Raw genomic sequence first — 14,626 nt, forward strand, 5'->3', positions numbered from 1 at the left:
CTGAATAGAGGAATTTTATGCAAATGCACATACACACAGGAAAACAGCATCAGCAAACATTAAGGAAATTGAAACTGCTCCCTGTCTGCCTTAATGATATGCTGTCTGGGAGAGAGTCATTATAAGACACTCTGTATTCACAGTCCCTTCCATCTGAAGGGACATAATATACAAATGTTATCAAACTTAGCCATCTCCATGGCAAATGAGGAAAGGGAAGAAAATAGGTGAAAAATCTTGTTCTTTGCATGGTATAACAGAGTGGGGAAAAGGCAATTGAAGTTAGCCCTTTGTTTCTCAAACTTCAAAAACTAAAAGTGGGAACAAATCCCACCATAGAAGAAACCTTCCACATTTAAAGCAGTCAGACAACAAGCCCTCATGTATAAACCAATATGTTTTTAAACCTTCATGCAGAAACAAGGTCTACTCAACCAAGCCTCCTAAGGTGAGTGGGGTCTCAATTAATGTTAGGTCCATCCTGAGGGCCAGATCTGCCTTAGTTTTTTGCTGGGTTTTTTTTCCTCTAGACTTCTATCATGCTTGTTCAAGTTCAAAGTCAGTTTACATTATGATGCTTTATTATGAACTATTTTATTCTCAGAGAAGAATGTGCCCGAGCAATTCAGTCTTAGACATCTATATAAGACTGAGTTGTATTTCTTACCTTGGGGACTAAAAATCCATCGATGTATTGCACAATGATTTGAGAACAGCCAAGGTCTTCTGTCAAATTCATCTTTCTGGACTGAGACACAGATTTCCTGGCTCTCTTAATTTAAATAAGCTTCTTTCTACCAGACACAGAGTACAGCATCTGATCCACATAATCTTATTGCTTCTGAGAAACACACTGGTTACAAAACATGTTATTTGGCTTTGATGTGTTCTTCTATCAGGTTCAGCTTTTTCCTTCCGTCATCAAGTATAAGGCTAAAGAAGCACTGTGAATTAGAGCTTGTACTGTCAGTTCATCAGTGAGAAACACACTGACACCTCAGAAGCACTTGAAAGCTTGTAGCAAGCAAAACAGAAATCAGTACAGAAGAATTGCAAGAACCTGAACTCAGCATGATGAACCAGAGTTCATAAACCAAAGCAGAATATTACTTTAGGCTTTTTCAAAAGCATAGATCCTCCACTGAGCTGGCTTTTGGTGTGGGAAGGCTTCACAATTGATCTGGCATGGAGCTCGGCCAGACAAGTGTGGGGAACAGCAGCTTGCAAAACATGATCTGTACATTTTCCCTCACCTTTTCTCTATTTCACTAGGCTGGTTCCTCCCCTACCCACCTTGATTCCTCCATTTAGCCTTTGGCCCTTACTCTAAACACTCCAAATTTCCCTCAAGTCCCACAGTAATTAACCACAAGCCCACTTTATCTTCCCATGATGTTTTCACTCTGATAATCCCTTTGATCATGTTGTTTCTGCCCTTCTTCTCAGCTAAAAATATTTGGCTGAACTTCTTCATGGCTTTGTGGGAATCCTCCAGTGTCCCATCCACTAAGGGGACAGGGAGTTCTAATATTTGTCCCTGTGCTTCTCATTGCCTGTTTGCTAGCTTTTGTACCTAGATGTGGTTGATTACTACTTTTGTCTCTTGCCTTTGTCTGTGAGGCTGAAGAGCCCTTAACAATCTGTCTCAAAACTCAGGTACCCTCACATTATAGATTTCTTAATATTCTTAACATTCAAAATGTCATAATATATACAACTGAGAAACAGTATCTGTTTCCCAGCTTTTAATACAACAAGGTCTCCTATGTTACCAAAATACTAGGCCTAAACATACAAAAGTCAGAGCAAATTCCAAACTCTAGAAAAATGTACAACTCCTCATTCTGGACAACATAGGCCAGAATCTGTGAAGCTTGTATTTGACAAGACATCATTTTTAATTTTTGCTTGTTTTTAATAAGCATTGAGAGGTGAACAGTTTTGTCAAACCATAGCATCCTTAGCATTCCTATCACAGCCTGGAACTGCAGTCTTCCTTTTGTACTATAAATGCTGAAAGAAGAAACCAGCAAGGTATAACACAGGCACTGATTCATTCATCACAGAGAAGGTTTATGGGTTTAAGAGTGTATTCCATTTCAACAAAGCATTACCTATTTTAAAGGTACAAAACCTTCAGTGCAAAACAGCACTGAACAAAGACTTAATACATATCCTTCTGACAGCATGAGTCTTAAGTCATTCTCAAGCCTCATACTGAGCTGTTGAGAAAAAACCCAATAAATTTTATGTGCTTAAAGTCAGCCCCTGACAGCCAGATTGCACCAATATGTAACATAAAGGCCTATTTCCTATTTAAAGGGATGTTTCACCCTGTAGCAATTAAATTGCTTTTAGCAAGCCTGGACATGTATGCTGCACCCTTTCAGAAGCTGCATGGTGTGGGAACAGCCAGTTCTGAAAAGGCCACCATACTGGCAGCCTTTCAGAAGACATTGTGCTCAGGGAGTCAGCGCCTTAGACAGGCCATGTCTGCTCTGAGGGCCTGAGAAGCTCATGTGTTATTAAGGTAATCTGTAATCCATAAAATATTTGGGAAAGGTAAGCTGCAGGTGGACCAAGTAGTGGAAAGCACTGATCCTAAGCAGGAGCTTTTGTACATGCAGGAGTCAGTGCTGCCATGGCAGCTGCCATGCTGTGTGCCCAGGGTGACCTCAGGCCTGGGCTGTGCCCCAAACACCCCTCAGCCCAGGGGGGCTCAGGCAGCTCCCACTCCCACACCACCATCACAGCCTTGTCTTTAACAATCCAGCAACAAGTTCTTGTGAGAACAGCCTCTTTCTTGTAAGAAAATTATAACCCAGATGACCCAAAATTAGGTATTTCCTTCCATAGACAGTTTCTGTACAACTTACTGGGGAAAAATCCAACAGGGCTCCATGCAGTGCTTGATGGAGCATGGACAGATGTGCCTGGCATCTGAAGAAACATCAGGATTTACTCGCTATCTATCTGTCTCTTCTTTCTCATTAACACAGTTGTTTTATCAAGCCATTTTTTGCAGGCCTTGCTTTCTGAGTTCCCGAAGGCACACCTGCCTTCAGTGTAGAGCATTCTGCATAACCCTGAGAGAGCTTCACTCAAAATGTTGCATTCATTCAAAATGTTGCTTCATTCAAAGTGTTGAAGCTACACTAAGCTAGTCTGCAATAAGGCTTTTTTGAAGGGCTAAAGCATTAGAAGGGAGAACACTGTGGGGAATTTTGGGGGGAAACCCCACACATTAATAGAAGCACACAGAGCTCAGGAGAGCCTGTGGACAGGTCCTCATTACCTCAAGGGCTCTCTAGAGCAGGTGAGTAGAAGAAGGGAGAGCTGAACTTTGGACCCAGCAGGGAACCTGGAGTGTGGATCCCACCGTCCCACAGTGGTTCTACAGCCACAGATCCCGTGGGACAATTTCCCACCCTTCTGCCTTCCATTTGAGGTCTCCTTTGGCAGGATGTTTCTAGGCAGCATTCAGGCCCCAGTCTGTGCCTGATCCTGCTGCAGTGGGGTTGTTTGTCTTTCTAAGCAGGGGTCCCTTAATCTGTGCCTCTCCTGCTTTTTTCTTGCTTAGTTATTGTTTCTTTCATTATACTTGAAGCAGCATTTTTCTCAAGGCTATGCTTCTTCAATGACCCACAACTATCAGCAAGTACTAAAAAGCAGCAGCCACCAGCTTCCAGTTAGCATGTTAAGATGGCAAATTTCCTGGCTTTTCCTGCCCTCTGCTGTTTTCTGTAACTCCCAAGCCATCAGGCCAAGGCCCTGCTGGAAGTTTCTGTCCTCTCACAGCAGCCTGGGGAGCAGCTGACTTCACTCAGCCAAGTCAAGCACAGCTGGTCTCAGTTCTTCCTGCTGTTCCCTGCCCTGGGCATTCTTCTGCTCTGAGCTGATTCCCTCCAGCTGTGGCCAGCTTTCATTCATTACTCCTAAGCCATACTGGAGCTAGAAAATGTATCTCAGTCAATATGGCAAAAAACTCTGTGAAAGGGGGAAAGAACTCTATTGGCAGAGCCATCTGCTTCAAACAGAAAACCTCTCACTGCAGCACCATGAAAGGGCATGAACTTGAGAACAGCTTTCATTACCAAAAATGGATAACTTGGAAACCTCCACCTTCCTTCCTTTCTTCTGGCATAAGGTTTTTGAAAGCTTTTTAACATATCCAAGAACAAGCAAAAAACAAGGACAAGAGACCTTATATATAGCAAGGTGTCATCAGAAATGTCTGCTGGAACACAGAAACTGTAGAACAAACAGGGTTTTAATTTGCCTGCATGTAGCAAAGCACTTATTTCAGGCTCTCTTCACAGTATTTGTCATTTAGAAGAAAAAACAAAACCCTCCCCAAAATCCAACATTCCAATCATGCCAGCTGTCCCAGCATGTCTCTGTAACTGCAATATTAGAGCCTTATGTCTCCTGTGTGTACTGAGGCTACTTTCTCCCTGTCCTTCTCCTACAGTCACATGAGTGAGAGGCTCCTGTAGATGGCTACTGAGTCAACTGTATCAAGCTCCTCTAGTATCCAGCTTAATGGGCAAATGCAATTACTGTTCCAGAAAAAGCTGCAGAGTGATTTTTAGTGCCTTCTCCAAATGTTTCTCACTTCAGTAATGTATTATTCTGCTTCCAAGAACTGCATGGGTAATGGCAGACTGTGTTTGATCAAATGATTTAAAGAAATGGCAGGAGGCATGCAGTAAGGACAACCCAAGTACATAACAAAATGACTTCACAGCATCATCTTCCTACCTGTCTTGTAATAAGAATCCCTGGGCTTCAACCAGACATGAAAGTACAACACTTTTTCATAATTTAAATAAAAGTCTAAAGGAAATAAAAAATTAATATATTTTTTCATGCAAAATTCCCCAAGGCTCAGACACAATTTCTCCTGGAAGAAGATTTTCTCTCTGAAAAGACCATAAGGAGATATAATTTGCTCTGGTTTTATTATATCAATATTTCAGGAATACAAATGCAGGCACAAAAGCTCAGTACAGGGATTAGTTTTGTTTTGCAGGAACTCAAGTGCAAATTCAGCTCTGCTTTTGTCAGATATAGTGTTAAAAATCAGAAAGACTGATACAAGCTGAAGCAGACACACTACACTTTTCTTTTGTGGATTGTTTCTTGTGGAACAGGTGCTGTTCTTTCTTTTCCTCCCAGATCCAAAGGCAGCCAAGCCAGGCTTCCAGATTTGTAATACATGCATGTTGAAGATCTGTTATTAGTGACTCTTTTGACTGTGTATCAGCTTACAAAAAGTTGGCAGCCTTAACTAAAAGCTAGGCTAATCATTGCCCACTAAGAAGAACAGCATATTTCTCAACCTCTTCTGTTTCGTTACATACATAAAACACATACTACTATTTCCTTCCTAAAACAGCATCATAGAGTTTTCCAGTCCTCTTTACTTGAATCACTCCAAAGCCAGCTGCCTTCAGGAGCTTGCTGTACTCTGCTGCTGTTCTCTCTTTCCCTTCTGTCTGCACCAACATATTCATCGAATACAACTGAGTTTCTATAGGCCCACTTCTATCTTCATTCAGAAGGGATTCAACCAGCAGCACTCCCCCACCTGGTGGAGAGAAGAGAAGAGAAGAGAAAGAAAACACAGCCTGAGCTATGAAAAGGTGAGCTAATTTTGAGCTGTTACTAGGACAGATCCTAACCTTGCTTTCAGGAAGAGGCAGTCTCTACATTAAGTCCCATTTCAGCATCACAGAAGACAATGAAAGAGCCAAAGCATTAGAGGATATCCTTGCTCAGCTATGTTGGTACTGACATCCCAGAGCTGAAGGAGGTGCTATGGCTGTGCTGAAAATTTCCCATTTTCCCCAGCTGAAATTAACAGGACCTTACTAATTTTGCTTTGTAGGCAGTGCTTTTGAAACTCTGAGGCTTCATTGTGATGCTTAATGGGATTTTTTGCTGTGTTGTATACACCTATCTAAACAATAGTAAGAGTCCCTCTGCTCTTCAAGAATTCACACCTACCAGGTTTGCAAGCTTTGTAGACTTTTGCCAGCAGTTGTTTGCATTTGTCATCATCCCAATCATGCAGTATCTTGGATAAAATATACAGTTCAGCTTCAGGTATTGAATCATTAAAGAAGTCTCCTGTGAAGCAAGAATACATGCATTATACAAATCCCCACAACACTGAGAGCTGAGTTATGCAAATATTTTTAGTTCTGCTCAATTCCAGGCTTGCAATGTCCTTCAGACATATCAGATGGCACTGGAGGTACCAAGTGAAAGTCCTCTGTTGCACTGCATAGGGAATTTTGCTCTTGATCAGTCTCAAGAAGATCTGAAACATTTAAAGGCAATAACTCATCCTGAAACAGACTGATGCACAGAAAATAATTTGAATTTAGGCTTTCTCCAATGACAGAAATTCAAATTCATACTGCACTAAGGACATAGGTTCACACAGTTCCTGTCATGAGAAAGAAGGAAAGAATATTGCCTTCTCTAAGAAAGTTTTCAAAGATCATCTGTAATCACAGAATTATTCCATAAATCCGTAGGTAAAAATACACATCTCTCACCTCCATCAGTAGCTTGTTATTCCTTTTGTTCAGCACCTGCTGTACTGCATTCAGATTTTTCTTCTCAGCACTTTACTTTGTCGTTTCTTCTCCGATTTTGTTGCATCTTTGTTTTTATACACTCCCTTCCCTCCTCAACACTCCTTTTCTCTCTCTCAGCTCTGAGCAATTTTAAGCACTTCCAGCACTTTGAAGACTTTTGTAAACATTAAAAGTGAGATCTTCCTATACTCATTTTTCTCATACATAGTACAAAGACTATGCGGGATCAGTGGTCTGGGCAAGATGAATAGAAACTAACTCACCCACTTTTATGCTTTAAAATATCTTAGGACTTGAAGATCAATCAGTTGTGACCAGAGAAGGAAAAACTCATGTTCAGAGCAGACCTGGCATCCCTCACATCTGCCAGGAGGTTTGCACAGGAGAAAAAGGGAGTGTTAGGAAAATTCATAACAAAGCATAGCAGATTTCAAAATTGCATGATGCTTTTTTTTTTTTCTTTATTTTGCTAATGTACCATTGTTCTTAAGAAATGAAATAGCTCTCTTCAGGAATTAATGTTGCTGAATAACTGAGTTGTGTCTCTGACAGCTGCTGGTGGACAGCTGGGACAGCTGCAGAGCTGGACTGGGGAGGCTGCAGCCTGAGACACTGTCCCCATAAGGGGCAGCTGGAGACCTAAGCCTCCAGTATGACACCTCTGAGCAGAGCCAGGGCTCTGGAGCCCCAGCTGTGACAACCCCACACCACTGTCCCTACCTACCTTCATGGAAAGTGATCTGATGCTCCTCGGGGGAAACAAACTGTTCTTTGGCCACCTGCACAACTTTGGGCAGGTCATAAATTGTGACAGTAGAATTTGGATACAAAGAAACACACTCTTGGGCCAAAGCTCCTCCACCTCCTTTGGGGACAGGAAAAGAAGGTCAGTACTGACACAAACCCAACCTGTTCAGTGACATCCCCATGAAAGTATACAGGCAATGGTACATTCAGCCTCATGGAAGCTGGCAATGTACATTTGACCCCTTGAGACACCTCTTCCCATGCGATGCTGGGAGGGAAGAGGAGGGGCAGGAGAAGTCACTGTTTCCATGTGTTCTGCAGGAAGGCCTGGGGGCAGCAGCACCCAGGCATGTGGGGTCAGCCCCTGCCCTTACCACTCTTACACTCCCTCCTAGCCAGACCAGCTGCAGGTGTTGGAAGGTGAAAAGTGAAGAACAGTCACTAAACCAAGCTCTGGGAAAGAAGTGAGGGAGCCAGGAGGGAGCCTGCCTTGTCCTGTGAATCCTGGCAGCACTCAGCAGTGCTGGGACAGCAGGGTCCTGCAGGATAAGAGGCTGTAGGCAGTACCTCAACAATATAGACTGTAAGGGAAGAAGGAGAGAGTCTTGCACTGGAAGAATGCATCAAACAAGGCATAAAAAATGCTAAAGCTGCCACATCCACAAGGGGATGAGTGACTGCCTACATAAATCAGACTGTAAAGAAAAACATTCAGCTTTCTAATGCTCTCATCACTCTCACGTTTCTGTTTTTAACCAACCAAATCAGTAAAATTCTCCTTATATTGTCATGTCCTACTTTCCACTGTTTTGCCCATCATATAACCTAGGAGTAATTTTCCTCTGCAGAGCTTATAAAAGACAGTTTAGAGGCTTATTAAAGAAGATCTTCTGACACTCACCTCCCAGGTCATAGATCTGCCTGAAAGGGGAAAGGTCAAATGCAGCAAGGACATCTCTGCCACATATACTCCATACTGAGTTCTGGCCAGCCATGAATTTTAGCATTTCTTCATCTGATCTAGCAAGGCAAACAGAGCACGGAAAGAGGGTTCCTTACCATATCCTCAGAGATTCCTATCATATAACTGCTGCTATATGTTTTAGCTTAAACAAAAATCTCTGGCTTTATTGACACAGAATATGTCTTCTTTGCATATAAACCTACCTTGAATATACTGTATCAGGAGTGTACAGCTATGAATTCATGCATTTAAATAGGGAATTAAGACTAGTGAAATCCAACAGTGTATTAAGCTGCTCATTCTCAGAATTTCCAAGGGACTTTTTTTTCCTTCAACTATCATTGCCTCTGTCAGAGATCTGTGATGTGTTTCAGGTTAGAAAATTACATACTTCAATTCAAAATATCAGACAGTGTCGCAGTAATTGATATTGTTGAGAAGTAAAAACATTGCATGATGCTGATGAGAGGAATTCTCACCTCATCATATTTAATTGTCCTGAGTCAATGTTAAAAACATTAGTTTTATCCATAACAAGAAGAATAAAACTTCTATAAATATTTTAATGGTTACCTGTACATTGCTCCAAAAGGGTCTTTAGATGATACACCAAAAGCTCTTTCATACTGGTTTCTTCCTTCTCTAAAATAGTAATTGAAAAAGCCTATGAGAGTGCTGATATATTTCTCAACCTCTCTCAAGAATGGTTCTTTTCAAGACCAGGGTGGGATGGCACTTTGAGCAATCTGATGTAGTGAGTGGCATCAATGGTAGGAAGGTTGGAACTAGATGATCTTTAGAGCCTCTTCCAACCCAAACCATTCCAGGATTCTGTCATTTATGGGAGCACATCTGAGGTAAAGGTACAAGACTGATACAATCATCACCGTCATCTACACCATGTTTGGTCATCATGTTTGACATGGACTGGAACAAGTGAGACTCCAGACCCACAGTTAACTGCCCCTATAAACCTTTGCAACAGAAGGACCCTTAGCCACCACTACTCATTATTTACTTTGTTGATGCCACATCCAGTAAGATCCACTGTAATGATAAAGTGCTTTACTGAAGGTGACACATAAAGAAATCTGATTTCTAGATCATCTCTACAATAACAGGGAAAAGGAAAACAAGAACATACACAAATGGAAAACAAGGAGGGGGGGAAAAGCACACATATGGCCACGTTAACAGCTGAATTATCTGTTGCTTTTAATTTCTGAGAATGAGTCAGCATCTTTACTGAGCTCTTCCCCAGAAACACAACACTCAGAGCTGTGACACAGATGCTGCAAAGCACCAGACAGCACACAGCACTCCTCCTTACCTCACAGCATCAGCCAGGTACTGCCAGCACAAGTAGACTGTGTTGGAATAATACATCATAATGTGATACTGAGACTTTGGACTTGATTTTGTAAGGTAGACATTGGAAATTTCTGTGTTTCTGTAGAGGGCTAAAGCATAAAATAAATATATTTACTAACATATATGATATATCACCTTGCCAAGTCTGTTGTAGAGCTTGGTGTTTATCACCAGAAGATGTCTATACAGCCAAAACCACAGCCACATTACTTCTACAACCAAAGCCTTCCACTGCAATGAGCAGTGGGTGAGAGCTGCTGAAATCTGTGTTGCCTCATTCCATCTAGGTAAACACCATCTCCCTATGCTTAACTCCAGCCCCAACTATTTCTTTCAAGAAGAGCAAAAATAATGCCTTTTAAGAGATGTCATTTGTGTTGGGGAGGATGAAACAAGAAAGCCTTATAAATATGACTGCCTGGCAAAAGATTTTGAGAATATAGAAACTATAAGTGAGATTGAAATGAAAGCAACCTTTGAGATCCCTTAGTTGCTGAACAATGGGAAAACAATGATGTGACCAGCTGAATGTAATCGCCCCTGGAGGAAACAATTCCCTCTGCAAGCAGGCAGGCCTAAGTGTCAGAGCAGACCCTGCAGCTTGGCAGATGGGGCCCAAAGAGTAAGATTTAGGGTTTAAAATGTAAACATAGTATGGTAATGTAGTGATTCTTATAGGTGGTATGGAAATGTTATAGGATATGCATGCTGTAGTAGATTGGTTAATGAGAATCTGAATATTCAACACAGAAGATGATTTATTGTATTGTAACGGGAACTTCGCGCTCTTCACTCTCTCTCTGTCTCACTCTATCTCATTCTGCGCTCTTCTTTGCGCCCTTTTCTCTCTTTGTCTCTTTGTCTTCTCCTCTGCACTTCTTCACCCCCTCCTCTCTACATACTCTCCACTCTTAAACCTTTGCTTTTAACTCTCTTACACTTTGGGCCTCTCTTCTCTCAGGCCTGCTCCGAGCTGCAGCTGGCAGCTCCCAGCAGGGCCCTTTGCAATAAACTGCAAGTTATACGACTTGGCTTCAAAGAGATCTCGTCTCTGTCCGTCCCAACCGTGCGACCCCCCTGCAGCTCTTACAATTTACATACAGGCTTCTCCTCTCAGAGGAAGCTTTCAGTGTGCTCTAAGTGAGAAGTCTTTGCAGACAAGTCTTCTTTCTGATCAACAAGGTCAGCAGGTGGGGGTAAGTCCCCAAAACAGCAGGCCAGCCACACACACCCTCCCTCAGTTCACTAGGACAGAACCTTCTGCAAACAGAAGAATGCCTAAAGGACTCCCAGAAATCTCCCCATTCCCTCCAATCTGCAGCATCTGCTGTGGCACCACTCACCCACAGGACTTGCATACCAAAGGAATATAAAAGATAGATCCTGCTCTCCCCAAACCCATTGGGCAACAACTATAATTCCTAAAGCAGAGTATGCCAACACCAGGCAGGGCAGGGGACACAACTTGTGAGACTCTAGCTGCTCCTGACCAGCTGTCTGATCCTTTCTGTCCAAGTGGACTCCATGTTTCTGACATAAGGAAAAACTTTTATCACCTCTCAGTTCTGATCAACAAAATAGTTCACATAATGGTAAAAACCCTAAGAAGAACAAAACCTGTTTTAAATCACGCTGTTACCATCCATCCTGGCATTTTGTTTTAAGTTTAAAATCCTGTCCATATCACAGAGATTTCTTGAGACAAACTCCACAGAGCTTTTGAAGTTATCCTAAATATCTTCTCCAAAGTCACATGTACAAAGACATTTAGGAATATAGAGCCCTGTGCCTGTGTTTTATGTTACACTAGTGATCCTGCTGACATTTGCCTCCTCTTTCAGCTGAAGAGTAAATCCTAAGAGTGATTCTCTCCTTCTTCCAGCTACATTAACTGACTTAACATTTGGTATCACCTTTGCCCACACATCTTACCTCACTTTCAAAACCATCAGAGGTTTAAATCTTGCAATTTATTTCCATTCCTCTGCCTTTATTACCTCCTTCTTGTGTCATCTCTACTGCCAAGAGCTTCAATCCCACACAGGCATCCAGCAGTCTTCTCATCCCCATGGTGCTGACACCCAGACCTGCAGCAATCGTATCTGAAGACAGAGGCTTTCCTGACTCCAGAAGAAGATCAAACACCCCCAGCTCACAGGCAGTGAACATAACCTGGGAATAGGGAAAGATGGGAGTGAGGGATTAGGTGAAAGCACAAAGCCTACTGCATTTCACAAGCTGTTTAACTAGGGAAAGTATAAATTTAATAATATTTATTTCAGATAAACTTGTATTTCACATAAACAAGTCCAATTATTAAATTGTAATTTATCTGAGTACCGATACAACATACAATGCATATAATGCACTCGTTAGTCTTATTTTTTTTCCTTTTCCAGTGAAGCCAGCCAATGCTCTTTGGCTTCCAAAAGTCCACATTTAGAGACCAGATTTTGTGTGTAAATGTCCCTGCCTCTTCCCTAGTTTAGGAACACATTCTCACAGTCTCCTAGAAAGAACAAAGGCAAGTCTAGGTGGGGGTGCTTGTTGTGTGTTTATGTTTCCATTCTTTAACTAAGGATCTAGCACATGTTTCAGTGAACCCTGGAGAATCTCTCATGGCTTGCAATAGGGTGAATATCCCATTCTATGGACCTTGTTTTCAGGGACTGATGTGAATGACTACAGTGATCTTCCAAAAGCAGGGAGGTTCCTCTCATCCAGAAGAACAGCTTCATTTAACTGCACAAAACTGCCCAGTCTTTCCCTAGAATTGTTTAATTTCTCCAGCAACATACATCAACCTTCGGACAAACACAGCTAACCATACGTTAAGAAAAAAAGAACCAACCATCTTTCTTTGGCTATGCACAGTCAGTCTTACAAGTATGAGCCTATTACTCTGGTCACATAAATACTCCTGAAACAGTAACAAAGACATCAATTTAACAGACTGCCTGTATCTACAATGATTTGAGCTACAATGATTCCTGTACAATGAAGCTCCTTTTACCTCAAGTAAAAACATGGCTTAACATGACTAAAGTTGAAGTCGTTTCTCTAAAACATGGTACTAATAGTGTTAATTTGGAAAGCAGTGGGCACCTCTTTTTCTCACAAAGTGATTTTTCATTGTCTATTTTTCCTCTCTTTATTGTCAGCTCTGCCTTTCAGGAGCTTAAGGTGCAGCGTTTTTTGCACAACCAAAGAGCATTCCTTCTGTTACCATGTTGGCCAGAAGATCAGCAAGGGACAATAGGAAAGTTAAGTAGTAAATGAGGAAAAAATCATCCACTGCACTGGATGTTAAAATTTTAGGCCCATGTGCTTAAGCAAATAACATGAGCAAACAAAAAGAAGAGTGGAATTACTAGTTTTGCCTTTGTGCCTTAAAAATATCTTTGGAAAAACAGTCATTATAGCAGTGCTTTCACCTCTTCCAAAGACTTACATTTAGGATCTAAAGAGAAATCCCTAATATTTCTTTCTGCATACTCTTTCTAAGAGTTATATTTCTTACCTTTGAGATTAAAAATCCATTGCTGTATTGCACGATGATTTGAGGATAGTCAAGGTCTTCTGTGGAACCCATCTTCCTTCTGGACTGAGACACAGATTTCCTGGCTCTCTTAATTTAAATAAGCTTCTTTTAACCAAACACAAAGCACACCGGCTGATCCACATAATCTTATTGCTTCTGAGAAACACACTGATTACAAAACATGTTAGCTGAATTATTTGGCTTTGGTGGGTCTTTCTACCTGGTTCAACTGTTTCGTTGGATCTTCCATCATCAAGTATAAAGCTAAAGAAGCACTGTGGATTAAAGCTTGTATTGTCAGCTCATCAGTCAGCAATACAGTGGTACCTCAGAAGCCCTTGAAAGCTTATAACAAGCAAAACAGGAATCAGTACAGAAGAATACCAAGAACCTGAACTCAGTGCAATGCACCAGCATTCATAAACCAAAGCAGAATCTTACTTGGGACTTGAAACTTGCTGTGGGGACAGTCCAGGGGACCCTGGGCTGGCAGTAGGGTACACCTCATCCCTAAGTGCAGAAGCAGCAAGTACAAAGAGAAGCTGTAAGAATCTGTTGCTGTTTTCTTGCTGTGATTAGTTTGCTCTGAAGACGATCACTCAGATGAAGCCTACAAGGATGTAATCTACATTTTTTTTCTTTTCTGTATTTTGCAGGTCCTCCCAGCCAGCCTGATACCAGCTTAGAAAGGAATACTTGGAGCACTTCACTAGGGGTGTCCTACTTGTACTTTGCCATATTTTGACAGAGCAGGGTGTTGAGGGGTAACAACACATTTGCATTTTCCAGCTGATTACTACAGTTTTCCTCCCCTTCTCTGCAAAACAAATCATGGGCAGCAGAAGGCCCTTGGGAAGAAACAATGAAATGACTGCAAAGTGCAAGATGGGGCATGGATTTCAACTTCACACAGGACGTACCTCATAGGTTTTCATCAGAAAATTAAACCCCTGGATTACTTTCCTGAAATCTTGCTGCCCCATTTCTCTGTCTCTGTCTGACATCTTGCCCATCTCACCTCCAGGTAGATGTGGCAACATTCAGGTGAGGAAGATCCTTTCCATCAGGGAAAAGACTCAGATTTTATATCACACATTTAGTGACCCTTCAGGAAACAATGTTAAATTAAACCATATTTAGGTAGTACACTGAAGGCAAAATGTGACAAACCAGCGTTTTTTCAGTGGCAGCTTTCTCCATGCTTCAGATTCCACTGTATGATCTTTCTCTGCATCTGTACTTTCTAACTAAATTGTGCATAATTGCACATCACCAGCCAAAGGTAACTATTGTTACCCAAAAAAAAAATATGTTGTATGAAAATAAAAAACCAATTCTCTTCTAAAGGCCAATTCTACATGCTTCTGAGAAACTGGTGCAATTTCATGCAAGCTT

The 14,626-nt window shown here is 41.6% G+C and overlaps 1 protein-coding gene across 1 annotated transcript; it reads right to left on the reverse strand.

Moving 5' to 3' along the window:
• Positions 1–4,968: 4,968 nt before the first annotated feature.
• ASMT (acetylserotonin O-methyltransferase) lies at positions 4,969–13,355 on the reverse strand. Its single transcript, XM_005495498.3, has 8 exons — positions 13,211–13,355; positions 11,688–11,862; positions 9,650–9,779; positions 8,893–8,961; positions 8,257–8,375; positions 7,333–7,473; positions 6,010–6,132; positions 4,969–5,590 (listed from the first exon to the last, which is right to left on the reverse strand). The coding sequence occupies exons 1-8, from the start codon at positions 13,280–13,282 to the stop codon at positions 5,379–5,381; spliced, it is 1,041 nt and encodes a 346-aa protein (XP_005495555.1). The 5' UTR covers positions 13,283–13,355; the 3' UTR covers positions 4,969–5,378.
• Between the last annotated feature and the right edge of the window lie 1,271 nt (positions 13,356–14,626).

The sequence above is a fragment of the Zonotrichia albicollis genome, chromosome 2 (genome assembly GCF_047830755.1).
Source record: "Zonotrichia albicollis isolate bZonAlb1 chromosome 2, bZonAlb1.hap1, whole genome shotgun sequence".
Lineage (NCBI taxonomy): Eukaryota > Metazoa > Chordata > Aves > Passeriformes > Passerellidae > Zonotrichia > Zonotrichia albicollis.